Genomic DNA, 18009 nt, shown 5'->3' on the forward strand with positions numbered 1-18009 from the left:
GATACAGTTCTTTCCTAGAGAAAAAAATAACAAAGCTGGATGTTTGTCAGAGTTGTTGGGTTTTTTTTTAAGTTGACTGACGATAAAAAATCAAATATATATTTAAAACCACCCTGTACACAGTTTGATATAAAAGCATCTGTGACTACACCTGCATTTGCCCTATGAAATCATCTTAAATACTTTGGGCTCCAGGAATAAAAATGAACTTCCCTTCCCATGAAGCCAACTCACAGCAGTACTTACTCTTTTTATTCTTATCACTCTGCATTATTGTCCCCCCACCCAATCATCAATAGAATTTACCTTAAGGACAAAAAGACAATTTCATCTTCATCTTTATATATTCAGATAAGCTCAGGACTGGCACATAATAAATGCTTAATAAATACTTGTTGGTTGCTGTAAAAAAAAAATTTTTTTTCTTGGAAAAGCATTTAGTTAAGCTTATTATTCAAGTACCTTTTTATTTCAATAAACTCTAGTGACTTCCTGTTACCTCCAGGATTAAAAAGGAAATCTTCTGTTGGGTTTTTAAGCTGACCCCTTCCTACTTAACCTGACCCCTTCCTACTTTTCTAATCTTACACTTTACTCCCCCATTTCCTATATTCCATGATCTGGTGACATTGTTCCTTGCTGTTACTCATATATATGTAACAATCCATCTTCCCAACTGAACACATTCATTGGCCTGGAACACTCTCCATCCCCATCTCTGTGTCTCTTGACCTCTCCAGCTTCACTCAAGCCTCAGTTAAAATCTTTTCTTATTCAGGAAGCCATTGCCATTCCTCCTTAATTCTAAGATTATCTCCAATTTATCCCAAATAGATACTGTTTTATCTACAGCCATTGCTTCTCTCATTAGACTCTGAGTTCCTTGAGAATAGGGCCTACTTTTTGCTTTTCCTTGTATTTTGGGTGTTCTGGGTAGTATCTGGCACATAGTAGATGATTAATTAACCTTTAATAAATTAACATTTTTTGGCTGACTTGACTTTTGGAGAGGGATCAGAAAATGCAAAGAAGTGAATCCAAAAACTTCAACATCTGGCTAAAACAAGACAATAAGCTCCCTGCTAAGTGTTCCTCCCTTGTTTTCCTTCTTTCACTTTTTCTTGATTCACATTTATTCTCAGTCATTACACTAGTGCCAGGTGTGGCCCAGAGAGAATGGGAAAAGGGCAGAGGGGGTGGTGGGAGGCTTTAAATTACAAGCATCCTCCACTCTCCTTCCCACACTGGGGCCCCTCTGCCTCTCTCTTCCTCTACCCAGCTCCCTGCCATCGTAACATGGATTATACCAGCTGGGTAAGTACCACCTACTGTACAAATATAATCAGGAAAGGATTATTGATTTAAGAGCCTGCTGCAAAGAAACAGAAAAAGAACAGGTTCTCAAATTGGATTTGTCTGTTTAAACAGTTAATGGGGAAGAGAAGGGGAGGCCTTCAATATGACATTTGTACTTTATTACTGCAAAGACTAACTTGGAAATCACAGCAGCTTCAAATGACTAAAATGCAAAAAAACAAACAAACAAACAAACAAAAAAAAACCTCAGAGCTTAGGAAGCATAGGATCTAGGGATGAGCCCCATTTCTCCTATTTCTAAGCTCTATAATCTTGTCACTTAGTTGTTTTTTACATCTGTAAAATGAAGGCACCCTAGCCCTGCTGGGGTCACCTTTTACTATAAATACTATGACTATGTTAGAATAATGTCACTACCTAACACCATCCTAGCACATATAATAAATAGATCCACTTATCAATGGGCCAGCTGACATCCACTTAGCACCTACTATGTGCCAGGCCCTGAGGAAAGAAAGGCAAACACAGTCCTTGCTCTCAAGAAGTTAACTATTAAGCTCTGTGGATAGAGAGCCAAGCCTGGAGGTGGAAGGTGCTGGCTTCAAATCTGGTCCCAGATACTTCCTAGCTGGGTGATAAGTCACTCTAATCCAATTCCAAGCACTAGCCTTTACTGCTCTTCTGCCTTGGAAGTGATACTTGGAATGTGTCTAAGACAGAAGGTAAGGGTTATTTTTTTTATTACTATTATTTTTCAATTAATTAAATTTTAAATTTTATTATTATTATTATTTTAAATCATCCAAGGGAGAAAGACAAAATGCAAAAAACTACATAATAATAGGTTATGTCTAGGGTAGCCTAGGAGATAATCCCAAAGGGAAGGCACCAAAGTTAAAGAGTACTAGAGAAGACTTCTTATAGAAAAATGGGACTTAAGCTGAAATTTGAAGGGGTCAGGGAAGGCAGGAGACTAAGAGGAGGGAGAACATTCCTAGCATGAGGAACAGCCAGTGAAAGCACCTATTATATGCAGAGCATGAAGCTTAACTGACACTTAGTTCCTGTCCTCAAGGAGTTTGCAGTGTAGTGAGGTAGAGTAATATAATAATAATAATAATAATAATAATAATAATAATAATAATAATAATAAGAGATAAACTATAGGTATAATCAAAAGCTAGGAACGGGTTTCACAGAGACAGATTTAGACTTGGTAAGAATGGTCTGCCTTGGGAAGTAGACTTTCCCTTCAAAGGTCTTTACCCCAAGATCAGATGATGGAAAAGAATGAGAGTGATCATACAGAAATGGAATAAATCACTTTGGAGGCAAAGATCATTTTGGCTCTGGCATCTTCAGAAGGGATGTCTACCAGGCAATTTGGGATACATACATATTTGGAGATCTAGAAAATTATGTTTTGCAAATAATTGATTACATTTATCAGTTCTTTATCTGGAGAGACATATACAAGTTTTTCTTCAAACAATATTTCTGTTGCCGTATATGACGTTCCCTTGGATCTGCTCATTTCACTCCATAATTTCATGTAAATTTTTCTATTTTTAAAAAGTAACCTGCTCATAATTTCTTAGGCAGCAGTAGTATCCCATCACAATCATATAATACAACTTGGTTGGCCATTCCCCAATGGATGAGCATTTCCTCAATGTCCAGCTCTTTGATTCCACAAACAGAGATTCTATAAATATTTTAGAACGTAGAGGTTCTTTCTCTTTTTCCCTGATCATCTTTGGAAACAGACCTATTAGTGGTATTGCTGGGTCAGAGTGTATACACAGTTTTAGAAGTCTTTGGACACAACCATAACTGGTTCAGTTTCAATATGATTATGGAATCATATAAGGTCTTCCATGACTAATATCTGAAACCATCCTTCTTCTTAAATTTGTACTTAATAATCACTTATTATTTCAAACATCTCTGCGTGCCTGAAAATAAGATTTCTTCAATCCTTTTTCCACAAGGGAGTAAATTAATACTTCATTTTGGACATCCTGTAGGGTTGGGTTTTTTTGCATCTATAATTTCATAAGTGTAGGAAAATCCATTTGAGTAAAGTCCCTCCACCACCTCAGATAAGCACCTTTTCTGCAATTTAGTCTTATGATATTCCACACTGCTTCTTCTATGATAAAAATCTCATTAACAATTTGTGGATGCTATATCTTCTACTACAGAAAGGAAACACAGAATAGTGAACAGAGGACTAGACTTGGAGTCAGGAAGACTTAAAATTCAAAGCCTGCTTCTTTCATTTTCTAGCCATATGACCATGGGCAATTAACTTCTTTCTGAGCTTCTTAATTTTGTAAAATGAGAGAGTTGGATTTTATGATTTCAAAATCCCTTCCAGGTCTAAATCTATGTTTCTAAGATCTTTTACATTCAATGAGGGCAAAGACCTGTTCCATCTCAGCACAGCTCTCTGAACATAGCCATTGTTTGAGTAATAGTTTAGGTGGCTCAATGGACAAAATGCTGTGTCTGGAGTCAGGAAGACCAGAGTTTAGATTTAATCTGAGATACTGGCTAGCTCTTTAAACCTGGACAAATCATTTAATTTCTACCTACCTCAGTTTTGTCAACTGTAAAATGAGAATAATGATGGCACCTACCTCCCAGGACTATTGGGAGAATCAAATGAGATATCTGTAAAGCACTTAGCCTAGGGCCTGGAACTTGAGAGGTACTTAAAAAATGCTTATTCTCTTCTCTCTAAATTGAAGGGTAGAATCCTTTTCTTGAGTGGATGAATGACTTCCACATGTGAAAATTTTGTGCTTTGACACTCTGTTTTTTCTATTCCATAAATGAACCTGAAACTACATATAAACTATAGACCAGAATAAGTTGTAAAGTGATCCCCAAAGTTAGAAATATGAAAGCCTGGAATCATACTCTGCACTTGAGTGAAAGAAAATCTATGGTAGTAGAAAAAAATGCATTAATTCTGGAGCGAGGACCTACATTAAAATTCTACTTTGAACATCTACTTCTATGATCTAGGGCAAATCACTTAATCCTCTTGAACTTTGTTCTCCATAACTATAATACAAAAGGATGGATTAGATGGCCCCTCAAGTCCTTTCCAGCTCAAAATCCATGACCTATGGTCCAATTAGGCCCATTATCTACTAGGATCAAGAACTCCTGAAAGAAAGGATAATAATGATTTTTTGTCTATATATCAAATAAAAAATTTTTTTCTAATCTTCCTGTTGGAAAAGTACAATCTCTATCCTCAATTTTATCTTGCCCTAATTAGATTCCACTGCAAAGTTGAGGTAGAAAAAAATTTGGAGCATAAGAATTAAAAAAGATTGAAAAAGACTTGGTTAAAGGAGTCTTTGATTTTTTGCTTTTTGCATTTCTACCATTTTTTCACTTTTTTTTTTAAACCCTTAACTTCTGTGTATTGGCTCCAAGGCAGAAGAGTGGCAAGGGTGGGCAATGGGGTTCAAGTGACTTGCCCAGGGTCACACAGCTGAGAAGTGTCTGAGGCTGGCTTTGAACCTAGGACCTCCCGTCTCTAGGCCTGACTCTCAATCCACTGAGCTACCCAGCTACCCCAATTTTTTCACTTTTTGAAGCAAGTTTATATTATCTTCTCATTCTAATGTCATTCAACTTGAAGGTTAATTTCTGAAAAGGATGGTGTGGGGGAGGAGCTGCATGGCTCAGTGGGTTGAGAGCCAGGCCCAGAGACAGGAGGTCCTAGGTTTAAATCTGGCCTCAGACACTTCCTAGCTGTGTGACCCTGGGCAAGTCACTTAACCCCCATTGCCTAGTCCTTATCACTCTTCTGCCTTGGAACCAATACATAGTATTGATTCTAGGGTGAAAGGTAAGGATTTTAAAAAAAAGACAAAGGATACCTTTCCTAACATAAGTATAAAGAAAATCTAACAATAGGATAACTTTAAGACTACATATCCTTCCCTCTAGCAGAAAAGACCCACTCATTTGAGACTGCCCATTTCTGTAAACAGATTTCGAGAATTATTCTCTGAATTTTGAACTGAGAACTTCAAGCCATACCGTAGTTCCATGTTAAGCGGGTAGGTACATGGAAGGCCTGATCATTTCACTACAAATCCATATTACCTCACTTTGTGAAAGGATTAATTACCTATCAGGTTGCCCTCCACCCCCATCCCCAATATGAGTTATGAAAAAAGGGCAGACAGGATTTGACTGATCCAGGGCAGGACAAGGCTCAATCTTTGTCTTACCTGTAGCTTTCTGGTGGCTGAGGACTATACTGACACAGCTTCAGGGTCCCCTATACTTTAATTAAAGTTTCCATCCACATGGGGTTGGGACTATTCTGACTAGACAGATTGACGAAGGCCGCCAAAGATAGGGCACTCTACTGACCAGACAGACTTCCATGGAGAAATGAGGGAAGGAGTCAATCTACAGAAGCTATGCTATTGTATCCTTGTTGAATGTCTTTGCTTTGTTAGAGATAAATAATCTTCCTTTTGTTAACTGTTTAATGACCAATAAGTGCCTCATATGGTGAATCTACTCCAACAGGATACACAAGCTTTAACTGGAAATCCTCTTCTTATTTCCTGATTTACAATCTTGCTATTCCTCTCTCCTACAGCAGTGTAGCCTTCCCACCTCTCTCTCAGGAGATGATTTTACCTCCTACTTAGTGCCCTCCTCTCCCCATCCCACACCCTGATAATTATTCATCCTTGGCTTTTGCTGCAGTCTCAAAGGAAGGGCTGGTCCATCAGTTTGCCAAACAACTGCTATCTTCCAATTTTATCTCCAGGAGCTTGCCCCATCAATCATTACTTCTCTAATCACTCTCAATCTCACTTTTATCTACAAGCTCCTCATTCACTGCCCAGACTTCCCTATTCTTTAAAAATTAAGAATTAAAAAAATTTTTTAATCTGACCCTCAAGCTATAAACTTGTATCCTCCCTCCACTTAAGTCCTAAATTTCTTTAAAAAAAAAAATCCATCTACTCTTTTCCTCCTCCTACTCACCTCACCTTCTAATCCTCAACCTCTTAGAATTTGACTTCAGAACTCACCACTCTACTGAATACAGCTCTTAACATCTAATTCAAATGATCATTCTTCTTGGTCCTTAGTCCCAGAAACTATCACCTCTTCTCCTCTGCCCTACAAAACAATCTGTGAAACTGTTCTTTTGTGATTCTTATCTTTTAAGTATTCTTTGTGGAATCATTTATCTTTTTCCTTTAGGGAAGACATCCACCACCAACATCCAGTGGCATATCTTCTTCCCTAGAAGAGCTCAAAAACTCTTCTGAGTTTGACATTTCTCTCTCTCTCTCTCTCTCTCTCTCTCTCTCTCTCTCTCTCTCTCTCTCTCTCTCTCTCTCTCTCTGTCTGTCTCCTCTAGTTATTTGTTTTCACATCAAACATTGCCAAGGTATTATAAAATTCACATCCACAAAACCTCTAAGTGCCTATAACAATCATAAAATGACTTGTCTATATTATTCCCATGTGCTACCATAGAAGCAAACTTGGCAAAATAGAGAGCTTGATGATAGTTCTTAACACCAAGTAAGATCTGGGTCAAATACTGCCCCTGACATAGACTGTTTGTGTGACAAGTTGCTAAATCTCAGAAACACTCCAAAGGACTCTTAAAACTTTAAATAGCAGAGAATGGCAGGGACATCTAGGTAGCACAGATGATAGAGGACTTGGGTTTAAATGTGGCCTCAGATACTTCCTATCTGTTTGACCCTGGACAAGTCACTTAACCCCAATTGTCTAGCCCTTACCCTTCTTTTGTATTGACAGAGTAAGTTGCTTCATCATCCACAATGATCACTCAACAACCATTTATTAAGTGCTTACTCGGTGCCAGCAAGTTGAGACTGCCCCCCTCAAAAAAATAAACATCCCCTATTTTAAAAGAGTTCACATTCTAAAGGAGAAGCCAAGAAGTACATATAAAAATAAAGAAAGGGGGCAGCAAGGTGGCTCAGTGGATTGAGAGCCAGGCCCAGAGATAGGAAGTCCTGGGTTCAAAGCTGGCCTCAGACACTTCCTAGCTGTGTGACCCTGAGCAAGTCACTTAACCCCCATTGCCTAGTCTTTACCACTCTTCTACCTTAGAACCAATACACAGTATTGATTCTAAGACAGAAAAGGTAAGGGTTTAAAATAAATAAATAAATATACAGAAAGCATAAAGTAAATAAATACAAATGAAAACCAAGTAGTTTGAAAAGGAGGAAGAGCACTAACAATTGGGTGGCTCAGGAAAGACTTCATCTTAAAGATCAAGAGGATTCAATCAATCAATAAGTACTTATTATTTAGCATGCGTCAGGCATATACCACCAGTATTTCTTTCTCTTTCTCTTTTTCCTCTTCTACTACTACTACTGCTACTACTACTACTACTACCACCAATACTACCACTATTACCACTGCTACCACCACCATCACTACTACCACTACTACAAATACTACTACTACTTCTGATGATGATGATAGTTCTTAACATTTGTATAGCACTTACTGTGGACCAGGTGCTGTGCTAAGCACTATGCAATCATTCATTTGATCCTCCCCACCTTGGTAGGAGTTCATTATTTATTCCCCTTTTACAGTTGAGGGAACTGAAGCAAACAAGGATCTCCCTGATCCCAGGCTGGTACTTTATTCATTTTGCCACCCAGTAGCCCAAAGCACAAAGAATGAAACATACAGTCTAACGGGGAAAGTAACAATTACATATAAAAATCCACACAACATAAAGTGAATAAATGCAAATATATACAAAGAAGTTAAACATGAGGCAGTTTAGGGATGGAAGTCACAAGCAGACAGAACAGGAAAAGGCTTTTGTGGAGAAAATGTGGCTTGGAAGAGAGGGATTCTGTGAGAAAGAGGAAAGGAGGGAATGGATGCCAGGCAGGAGGGATGGCCACCACAAAGGCAGAGGGGTAAGAGATGGCGTTTTGTGTGTGAGAAACAGGGAAGAACAGACAGGCTGGATCCCAGAGTGCTGTCCATAGGCTGTGATTAATTAAAAAAAAAAAAAAGTTGGACTCCAGGTGGGAAGGGCTTTAAAAGCTAAAGAGCAGTGTAGATTTGATCCCAGAGGCAGCAGGGAGACACTGAGGCGGTGGAAGGGGGGAGTCACATAGTCTGATCTGCCTGACTTTGGCAGCAGTTTGCAGAATGGATTGCTGAGAGACTCGAGTCAGTATAACTCACTAGGAAACTTGTCATGGTCTAGGCATGCGGTGATAAGGGCTAGAACCAAGCTCCCTTCATAGCTATATAAACAAAGGGAAACGGTCAGATACGAGAGATGTAAAAAGGAAAACCAGTAAGTAAGGCATGGCACCGTGAGGTGTAGGATAGTTAGGGCTCAAACAATGGTGCCGTGGTTTGAACCTGGGACACTGGAAGGGGAGTCCTGCCTTGAGTACAATTGGGAAGGTGGAAGGGGCAGAGAAGGAGTATGAATGGGAGAGGATTACTTCCATTTTGGACACATGGATTTTGAAATGTTTCCAAGACATACAGAGATGTCCAATAGGCAATTGATGATGTGAGACGAAGCTCAGGAGTGTAGTGGGAGAAGAAGGAGTAGAGATATACTTATCTGTGAGCCATCAACATTACGATGGTAGGCTCAACCCTTGAGAAGTGACCAGGTTGGGGCAGCTGGGTAACTCAGTGGATTGAGAGTCAAGCTTAGAGGCAAGAGGTCCTAGGTTCAAATCTGGCCTCAGACACTTCCCAGCTGTGTGACTCTGGGCAAATCACTTGACCTCCATTGCCTACCCTTACCACTCTTCTGCCTTGGAACCAAGTATAGATTCTAAGATGGAAGGTAAGGGTGAAAAAAAAAAGAAGAAAGAGGAGGAGGAGAAGGAGGAGGAGAAGGAGAAGGAGAAGGAGAAGGAGACCAGGTTGCCAAGAATCAGTCAGTTGAGGGAGGAGAAGAGGGAGAGACCTAGGACAGAACCTTGGGTTCCACCCACAGTTAGGGGTTGTGATATGGATGAGGAGACAGTGAAGGAGCAGTCAGGCAAGTCAGATATTTGCTGGGGAAAAGGGTTATTCATCACAATAATTTCTGTGTGGTTACTCCCTCAACCCCATTAAGAGAAGCAATAAACCTTCCACACACTAAGAGACTGTTCATGAATTCCTGGTGAACCAAAAACATTCATCACCTGGAGAACAACCTTTGAATCATGAAGCAATTCTCCAAATTTAGTAGCCCCTTCTCCAAGGTTTTTCTGGGTAGCTGGCAAAACCCTCAAGAATTCAGAGTTTCAAATAACATTCCATAAGACATAGGAGTTGCAATTTACTGAATCATGGGATGATAGATTTAGAGATGGAAGGAACCTCAGAGGTCTTTGAGTCCAGCTCTCTTATGTTATAGATGAGGAGACTGAGGCTCAGAGCAGAGTAGTAGGTGACGTGCCAAGTGAATAAATATCTGGGGCAGGATTTAAATCTAAGTCTTCCTGAATCCCACCCCAATCTCCGCTATACCATACTGCCATTGATGTAACAATATAGCTAAAGGCCTTCTATCATAAAAGGGAGGAAATGCTATTTAAGTTAGTATTGAATTAAGAATATTAAAAAAGAGAGAGAGATGAATGCCATGACCAAAAAAGGCATTGCATCACAGATTAAAAATGGAACAATTATTCTTACAAAAGTCCAGTTTAATTTGAAACCAAGGCCACCAAACAGTCCTGCCACCCCCATAGTCCACCCCGCCACCCCCCACCCCCAGCTCTTTATTTCAGCTACATCACATGAACTTTCTGTCTAATGCATTAACTGGAGCTCTGTTGCACAAAGCATTTCCAGAAATGGGTCTGAGGTCAAAACTTTGTCTACTAAGGAAATAAGGAGGAAATTGTAGGAGATAAAGCATAGCTTTGGGATCTGGCATTTCTCCAGCTTTGTTCACTCTATTCTAATATTTTAAGAGGTAGGGAAAAGGAGAAGAAACAGGAATGCCCTGGGGTGGCTGTCATGTCCATTATTTCACTTAATGTCCACACTGTGTGCTCACATGACTGCCCACTCCACCCTTTCATTTCTTGGTACATCAGACAAATAAGATTTCAAGCTAATTTATCTGTCCTTCAATTAACAATATAAATGAAAAAGACAATGGAAATTTAAGACTATTTTAGCAGAACAACACATCATAAGGTAATATTTCCAGTATGTATTTTTTTAATCCTTCCCCCAAACCCCATCTGAAAGTAAAATGCCTTTTTTTTTTTTTTTTTTTTTGCAAATAACATCCGATTTGAATCCATGGTGACAGGCAGAACTCCTGCAGCCCCCTGTTCTCAGAGGAGTGCAAAGCATTTAAACATTCAGACATAGAACATCTGAGGTGAGTGTTACAGGATAGATGGAAAAACCAGACCCCAGAATGTTTCTGAAGGTTGCAAAGTGAATCATTGGCAGTCAGGATTAAAATTCAAAGATTTTGACTCCCAGGCGGATGTTCAGACCACTTGGCTACAGTATCTCCCTTGTGGCAGCTCATTTATCGACTACAAATAAATTCCCCATTTCCCCCTCCTAAATAAGGGCAGTACATTTCAGAAAGGAAGACAAGGCTCTGTCCATTTCAAGAACACAGACAATGCGGTAAGTGTTATATAATCAATGGAACTCAGACCAGCAATGGCAAAATAATTCTTTCCCACCATTCTCTGTGATGTAATAGTATACACTCCTGGCACTATTTCCTAGCAGTACAAACATGGGGGAATGCTCTCAAGTTTGTGCAAACCCAGACCTTTAAAGAAATCACAGCCATAACATGACACTGTCAAAGGCAACTTTGATTCCCCACTCAATAGAACCATTTATAAGTAAAACACTCCTACATATATTAAGGTCATGGAATATTTGTGCCACAAATAGGAAATATGGGAATATATACAAGGGGACACTGAGCAAAAGCAGAAACAGCAGACCTATAGTTTGCATCAAATAAACACCAGACGAATTTTTAAAAAATATTTGATGAATAGGTGAACTCCTAGAGGGCAAGGACTATTTTTGCTTTTCTTTGCATCTCTAGCTATCTGGGGACAGCTAGAGGCACAGTGGATAGAGTGGTAGGTCTGAAGCCAAGAAGACTTTTCAATTTCAATTTAATTTAAATCTGGCCTCAGTAGATATGAAAGCTTGGGTAAGTCCCTTTACCTTCCTCTGTCTCAGTTTCTTCAACTGTAAAATGGGAATGATAATAGCACTCACCATTCGGAAGAGTTGTTAGAATCAAATAAGTTAATATATATAAAGCACTTACAGAGTTGTCTGGTCTATTTAAGAGCTTATTAATAAATGCTTGCTTCCTTCCCCAATGTTTAGCATAGTGCCTAGCACACAGCAGATGTCCAAGAAGGCTTGCTGATTTGTCTTTAAAAGGAAGGAAAACAGGAGCAAAAGTGGAACTTCAGGCATGCCAGGAAGGGGTCAGAGAACAGTTTCTTTATTAATTCATTCGACTCCATCCTCTAAAAGGATTTTTTCTGCATGTTTATTTGATTGTGTTTATTGAAGCTGGTAATAAAAAAAATTTTTTCAAATGTTCCCCCTACAGGTGTAGCTACAAATTCAGTGAAAGAACAAAAATGCAATTAGTTTTAATTCACAAGTTTTAGCAACTCAGGTAATATGCAGGTAAAGTTGATATCTCTCCATTTTCAAAAAACAAACTTGGTAACAAGAAATTATTTTTTCTTTTAAAAACACTTACCTTTTGACTGAGAATCAATACCAAATATTGATTCCAAAGCAGAAGAGTAGAAGAAAGGGCTAGGCAAAGGGGGTTTAAGTGACTTGCCCAGGGTCACACAGCCAGGAAATATCTGAGATTACATTTGAACCCAGCTTACCCATGCCCCCAACTCCAGTCCTAGTTCTCTACCCAGTGTGCTACCTCGCTGCCCCAACAAGAAATTATTATTAAGAGCCTATAATATTATTGGTAAAGTTCTGCTAATGCTGAAAAACTTTTCAAAAAAGTAAATTGCTTTAATGTTATGGTGTATCAAGTACTTTTTATTTCTCTATTTTGACTACTTCTGTGGATTACATAAAGTCTCTGTTGCTATTATCTTAATGATCTGAGAAAAGCAGTGTGGCATTTAAATAACTAATACTGGCCTCTTGGCTGTACCACCAAAAAGACATTACATCTCCTGCCGCCCTGCATTTTCTCTGGCTGTCTCCTGTGCCCCAAATGCTCTCCATTCCAACTACTGACTTCCCTAGCTTCCTAACCCCTCTCAGTGCCTTCCCTCTCTCAATTATTTCTTATTTATCCTGGTTATATCAATTCGGGGTGCATACACACACACACATATATCTTATAAAAGCACTCATACACATATATAGAAATATATGCTTGCCAACTGTATTCCCCCATCAGATTGTGAGCTCCTTGTGGGTAAGAGCTATCTTTTGTCTCTTTTTGTATCCCCAGATTTTCACAGTGCCTGGCACATCGGAGATGCATAATAAATGTTTATTGATTAATTGAGTGAATGAATGAATGAGTGACTGAAAAGAAGGCCAGCAAAGGAGTCAGTTAGATCTGAGGTCAAGTCCTCAAGGTCAACTTCTGAAACATACTCGCTGTATATAACCACGAACAGACCATTTAATCTTGTTCCAGGTAACTAAGAGTCTAAATTACAGATAACGTGAGAGTGGTGGTAGTTTCCTCACATTAATAAAGTCAAAAGCTCAAAGACTCCCTCCAGGACTCCCCATCTTACATATTAAAAATGTGGTCACTCCAAAGGGTTGGAGCTCCTCACAGCTCACTGGAATTGAAGTCAGAAAAGCAGGGTTCAAGTCTCAGGTTTGACTAATCACTACTTTGGTGTGTATTTGTTTTATTTATTTATTTCAGGTGACATGAGGCAAGTGACATAACTTCTTTGGCCCCAGTTTCCACATCTTTAAAGGAAGAGGGAGAGTGGGGGAGAGGCTGACTAAATGTTCTCCAAGGTCCCTTTCCAGTAGGAAAGAAACTATAAATTATCAAATAGCCACTCTCATCTACTATTTCAATAAATATGCAGGCAACTGACTACAACAGAGAAAATAAACTCATTATTACTATTAATTTATACCCAAGCTTCCATTTCCATTCAGGATTACCCTTCTATTCTACTACAAGAAATCATGAACTCAACACTAAAAAACAATTCACTCACAGTGGATAAAGCACTAATCATGCAATCTGGAATCCTAATCTATAATTTTCCTATAACAATACCTAAGTTCAAAGCTAGCCTCAGACACCAGTTGTGTGACTGTGGGCAAGTCACTTAACCTCTATTTGCTTCAGTTTCCTCAATTGTAAAATAGAAATAGTAGTAGCACCACCTCCCAGGGTTGTTGTGAGAGCAAGTAATAAAAAAATTTGTAAAAAACACTTAATAGAGTACCAGATATATAATATAAAATAATATAGTATAATATAGTGTAGTATTATATAGCTTATACCATTATAACATGTAATTTATATTATAGTATCATAATATAATATAATTCCCTTCCCTCCCTTGCCTTTCCCCCTTTATAGATGTTTTCTTGGCAAAAACCAAGGACCTAACATGGTAGATCTGATTTTGAAAGGGAAAAAATTGGTAGAAATCCTGAAAGTTGTTTTTTTCAAAATATTCTTATTTACCTATTTTTGTGGGGGTATATGGTTTTAATTATGTAACTAACCAGTGCACAAAGAAGATCCACAGCTTCTAACACAAGTTCCTGGTGTCCAATTCGGGAGACACCCAATTCCTCAAGATCCTGGTGAGAAATCTGCAAGAGTTGTTCACCATTTATTTTCTCCCGTTCGAATTTATGGACGTACTGCTGGAGACAATCATCCAACCCTGTCAAAAGAAAGGAGAGAATCATTAGTGTCTCTTCATTCACATTTCCATACTAATAAATCAAGCTAAGGATCACTAATCATACTGTTGTCACTTTAAATTTTTACCTATTTGCCAGTCATTCTCTGGAACTTTCTGGAAAATACCTTGTTCAACAGCAGGTATTTAGAAGTTGGCTTTTTTAAAAAATGAATTTAAGCAAAGAAGTCTTAATCCTTGGAAGGCTGGGCAAGATCATTTGAATTTTAAATATAGTGTAGGAAGGAACCTCAAAAATTATCTAAATCAATCCTAGGTCATCTCCCAAATTCATGCTTTACTGAAAATTAAACTGAGAGACAGGAGGTTTAGGGGAGCTATTATTCAAGGGTCACCTTTCAGTAATAAATGGCAGAGGCAGCTAGATGGTACACTAGATAAAACACTGGACTCGAAGTCAGGAAGACCCAAGTTCAAATCCAGCTTCAGACACTTACTAGATGTGCAAGTCATTTAACTAGGCAAGTCATTTAACCTGTTGCCACAGTTTTCTCAGATATAAAATGGAGATAATAATGGCACCCATCTTCCAAGGTAGTTGTGAGGATCAAATCATATTTATTTAAAGAACTTTGCAAACCTTAAAATTCAATATAATTGCTAAAAGACCAGATTTGAATCTAGGTCACAGAGTCCGGAATCATTCCCTCTCCCAAGATCATTAGCAAGGGACAAGTCAGCAAGCACTTATTAAGTATCTACACCTTACTAAGAGCTGAATATATACAAAGATAGGCTCAAGGAGATCCCAGTCTGATGGGAGAGACAACATGCAGTTATGTACAAACAAGGTGATCACAAAGGGAAGGCTGACTAGCTTTCAGAGAGTTTCTGAAAGATTTCTTATAGAAGGTGGAATATTAGTTAAGATTTGAAGGAAGCCTAAGGAGGAGGAGAATTCCAAGCATGGGGGGTGAGGGGGCACCTATTTCCCAGGCATGGGAATGGGAGGAGTATCTTCTAAAAAGAAATGCAAGGAGGCAAATGCAAATTATAAACCTCCCAAGGGCATATAATAATAAATGTATTCCCAGCACTAGCTATTAACAAAGCAGCATTACTTAAGTTACAATTATTAGCTTAAGGGAAATGTTAACTCTGGTATAAGACAGAGCAGCACAGTGGATAGACATCAGTCCTTGAGATCAAAAGACCCGATTTCAAATCCTACTTGAGTCATCAGGAGTGCTACTGGGAGTTACAAGTCAGCCTCCCAAACCTTCTTCATGTTTGTAAAGAAGAAACTTTTACAAAGTTCAAAGCAATCACAGCATAAAGGTGAACTGTTATTATTTGGCCTGAAAAATGATAAGAAAGTGGACGGAATGATCTCTCAAATTATCTCTAGCTCTAACTCCTATAACAGTCATTACAAAAAAGACCAAGGAACTGTCCAATTTCTTTTTTGTACAAGAATGTTAGTACTTGCATATTTCATGCAACACAATCTACCGACTAGGATGATTTAGGAATATTTTCGCTAGACCAGATATATGTTGGATGGTCTTCAGATATATTCATTGAAAAAAGTTTTGACCAAGGATAACAAGGTAAAATGTTATAGTTACAAAATAAGTATATCCTCAACAGAACTAGGTCTTATAAGTCCACCACCATGGACTGACCTTTGAAAAATTTTCCTGTCTTATCTTAAGATTTCCTTCACTTATGATTCTTTCCAAGAAAAATAACTGTTAAAGGAGAATTATAAAATGTATCTTTAGCAAAGGACCTTAGAGAACAAATATTTTAACTTCTTCCTTTGATAGATGAGAAACTGAGACTGGAGTTTAAAAAAAAAAAATCTCTCATGGTCACACAATAAAGACTTGATTAAGTCAGAACAAGTACCCATGTGGATTGACTAAATTACTATAAGAAATAGTACTCGAAACAATATAATTTTCTCTCATAACTGTTTAGAATCATAGTTTGAAGGAATGTTGGAAAAGATAGTTTAATTCCAATTGCCTAATTTTGTAGAATGGAAAAGGAAAGGGCAAACCACAAAACAAAACAAAAAACCCAAATGGGTTCAGGAAGAATCAGACATGGCTGAAACAACTGAACAACAACAACAATAATTTTGTAGAAACCAAGGCATAAGGAGGTGAATTGTTTTGCCCAAAGTCACATAGGTCAGTTAATGGCAGATTTAAAAGCAAAATCAAGAAGCATTTCTTAAGAACCTACTTTTAAATGGTCATGTTCATTTTAATAGTAGTGTTAATTTATGACATAAAATTATATGCTACAGCATGGAATTGAATTTTACTAAACGAGAGGAAATTACTAAATCCTTATAATTCTTTAGCTAAAGATGTAGGGCTATTTACACTGAAATGGAAATACCTTTAAAGTTTTTCAGAAAAAAAATTCATTTGGCTACATTTTACATGAGTCAGAAAAATCTGAAAACTAGTAATTAAAGCCAACCACATTCCCATTCTTGCATTCTCCATCAATTGGGCAATGGCAAAACAAATTATGGTATGTGAGCATAACAAAATACTACGGCCTCATACGAACCAATGAAGAGAAAGAATTCAGAGAAGCACAGGGAAGACACACCAACTAACAAACGTAATAAATACTAGGAAAGCAAAATACACGACTACAACAATGTAAACAAAAACAATGAAAAATGAAACTGATAATGGCTAAACAGCCATAGAAAGAAGTTGAAAAAATGCACACACTTTCTCTTGACTGAGATGGATATGGAATACTGTATGTTATCAGGCAGAAAAGATTGATGCAATGCATGATACAAAACTGGCATTTAATAAGGGGATGACAGGGAGAACATAATGGCTAGAAGAAGCATAATGTACTTGTAAGGTCTTAGAATTCACTCTTGGGAAGTATCCCTGACCTTGAACTCAGGAAAGCATTCCATCTCTAAAATGGTAAATTTGAGGGGCCTGTGATCACTGATTCCTCCTACACAGATTTCTTCAGGAAAACTTCTGTGACTCAGGAAAAGGATTCTGTGTAGATTATAAATTATACACCTACAAACAAATCACCTGATATGGCTTCCCACTTGAGTAGCTGCCGATAAGTCAAGTTAACAAAAGATGGTGATATCAACCCTTTGATGTTCAGTTACTTTTCAGTCTCAAGATTAAAGGAGGTCATTTCCACACAAAGTGAAACTCTAGTTTAATGATAAGCAAAAATGTGGTGGGTGTGTGAGTGTGTTGTTTTTTTTTTTTTAATGGAACTTGGCTTTGGATAGCCAGTGTTTTTACCTTTTATTTAAATAAAATTTTAACTTAATTATTAATAAGCAAACAAAAAATTAAAAGGTCTCCTTACAGGAAAATTAAAGGAAAGCGACAATAAAAATACTAATGTGAAATACCTGCAGTTTTTTTTTCTTACCTCGTGTATAAAGCTGACATCAGATAACTAACTAGGCCACAATCAGACAATAGATTTGCCCCTTAACTAACTGGAAACTAGTATCTAGACTCTAACTTCTTCAACCTTCAGTTGTCTGGTATGTGAAGTGCATAGAACTATGACATTAGCTAAACCTTAAAGGCCTATCAGATGTTCTTTAAAGTCTATTCTTCTATAACCCACAGAGCAGGCACACAACCTTGGGATCCTATTTCACATCGTGTACCTGAATGTCAAAGCCTTATCTATTTTCCCACCACTCCACAGAAAACTTCTGACTGCTTTTTTTTTT

General features: G+C 38.0%; 1 protein-coding gene across 1 annotated transcript in view; it reads right to left on the minus strand.

The window, feature by feature from the left end:
• The window catches only part of CNKSR3 (CNKSR family member 3), a 117756-nt gene that overhangs the window by 45531 nt on the left and 54216 nt on the right, over positions 1-18009 (minus strand). Inside the window, exon 2 of the mRNA XM_044671733.1 lies at positions 14107-14270. Within this exon, the coding sequence (XP_044527668.1) occupies positions 14107-14270 (164 nt within the window). The remainder of the gene's footprint in view (positions 1-14106; positions 14271-18009) is intronic.

The sequence above is a fragment of the Gracilinanus agilis genome, chromosome 4 (genome assembly GCF_016433145.1).
Source record: "Gracilinanus agilis isolate LMUSP501 chromosome 4, AgileGrace, whole genome shotgun sequence".
Classification (NCBI taxonomy): domain Eukaryota; kingdom Metazoa; phylum Chordata; class Mammalia; order Didelphimorphia; family Didelphidae; genus Gracilinanus; species Gracilinanus agilis.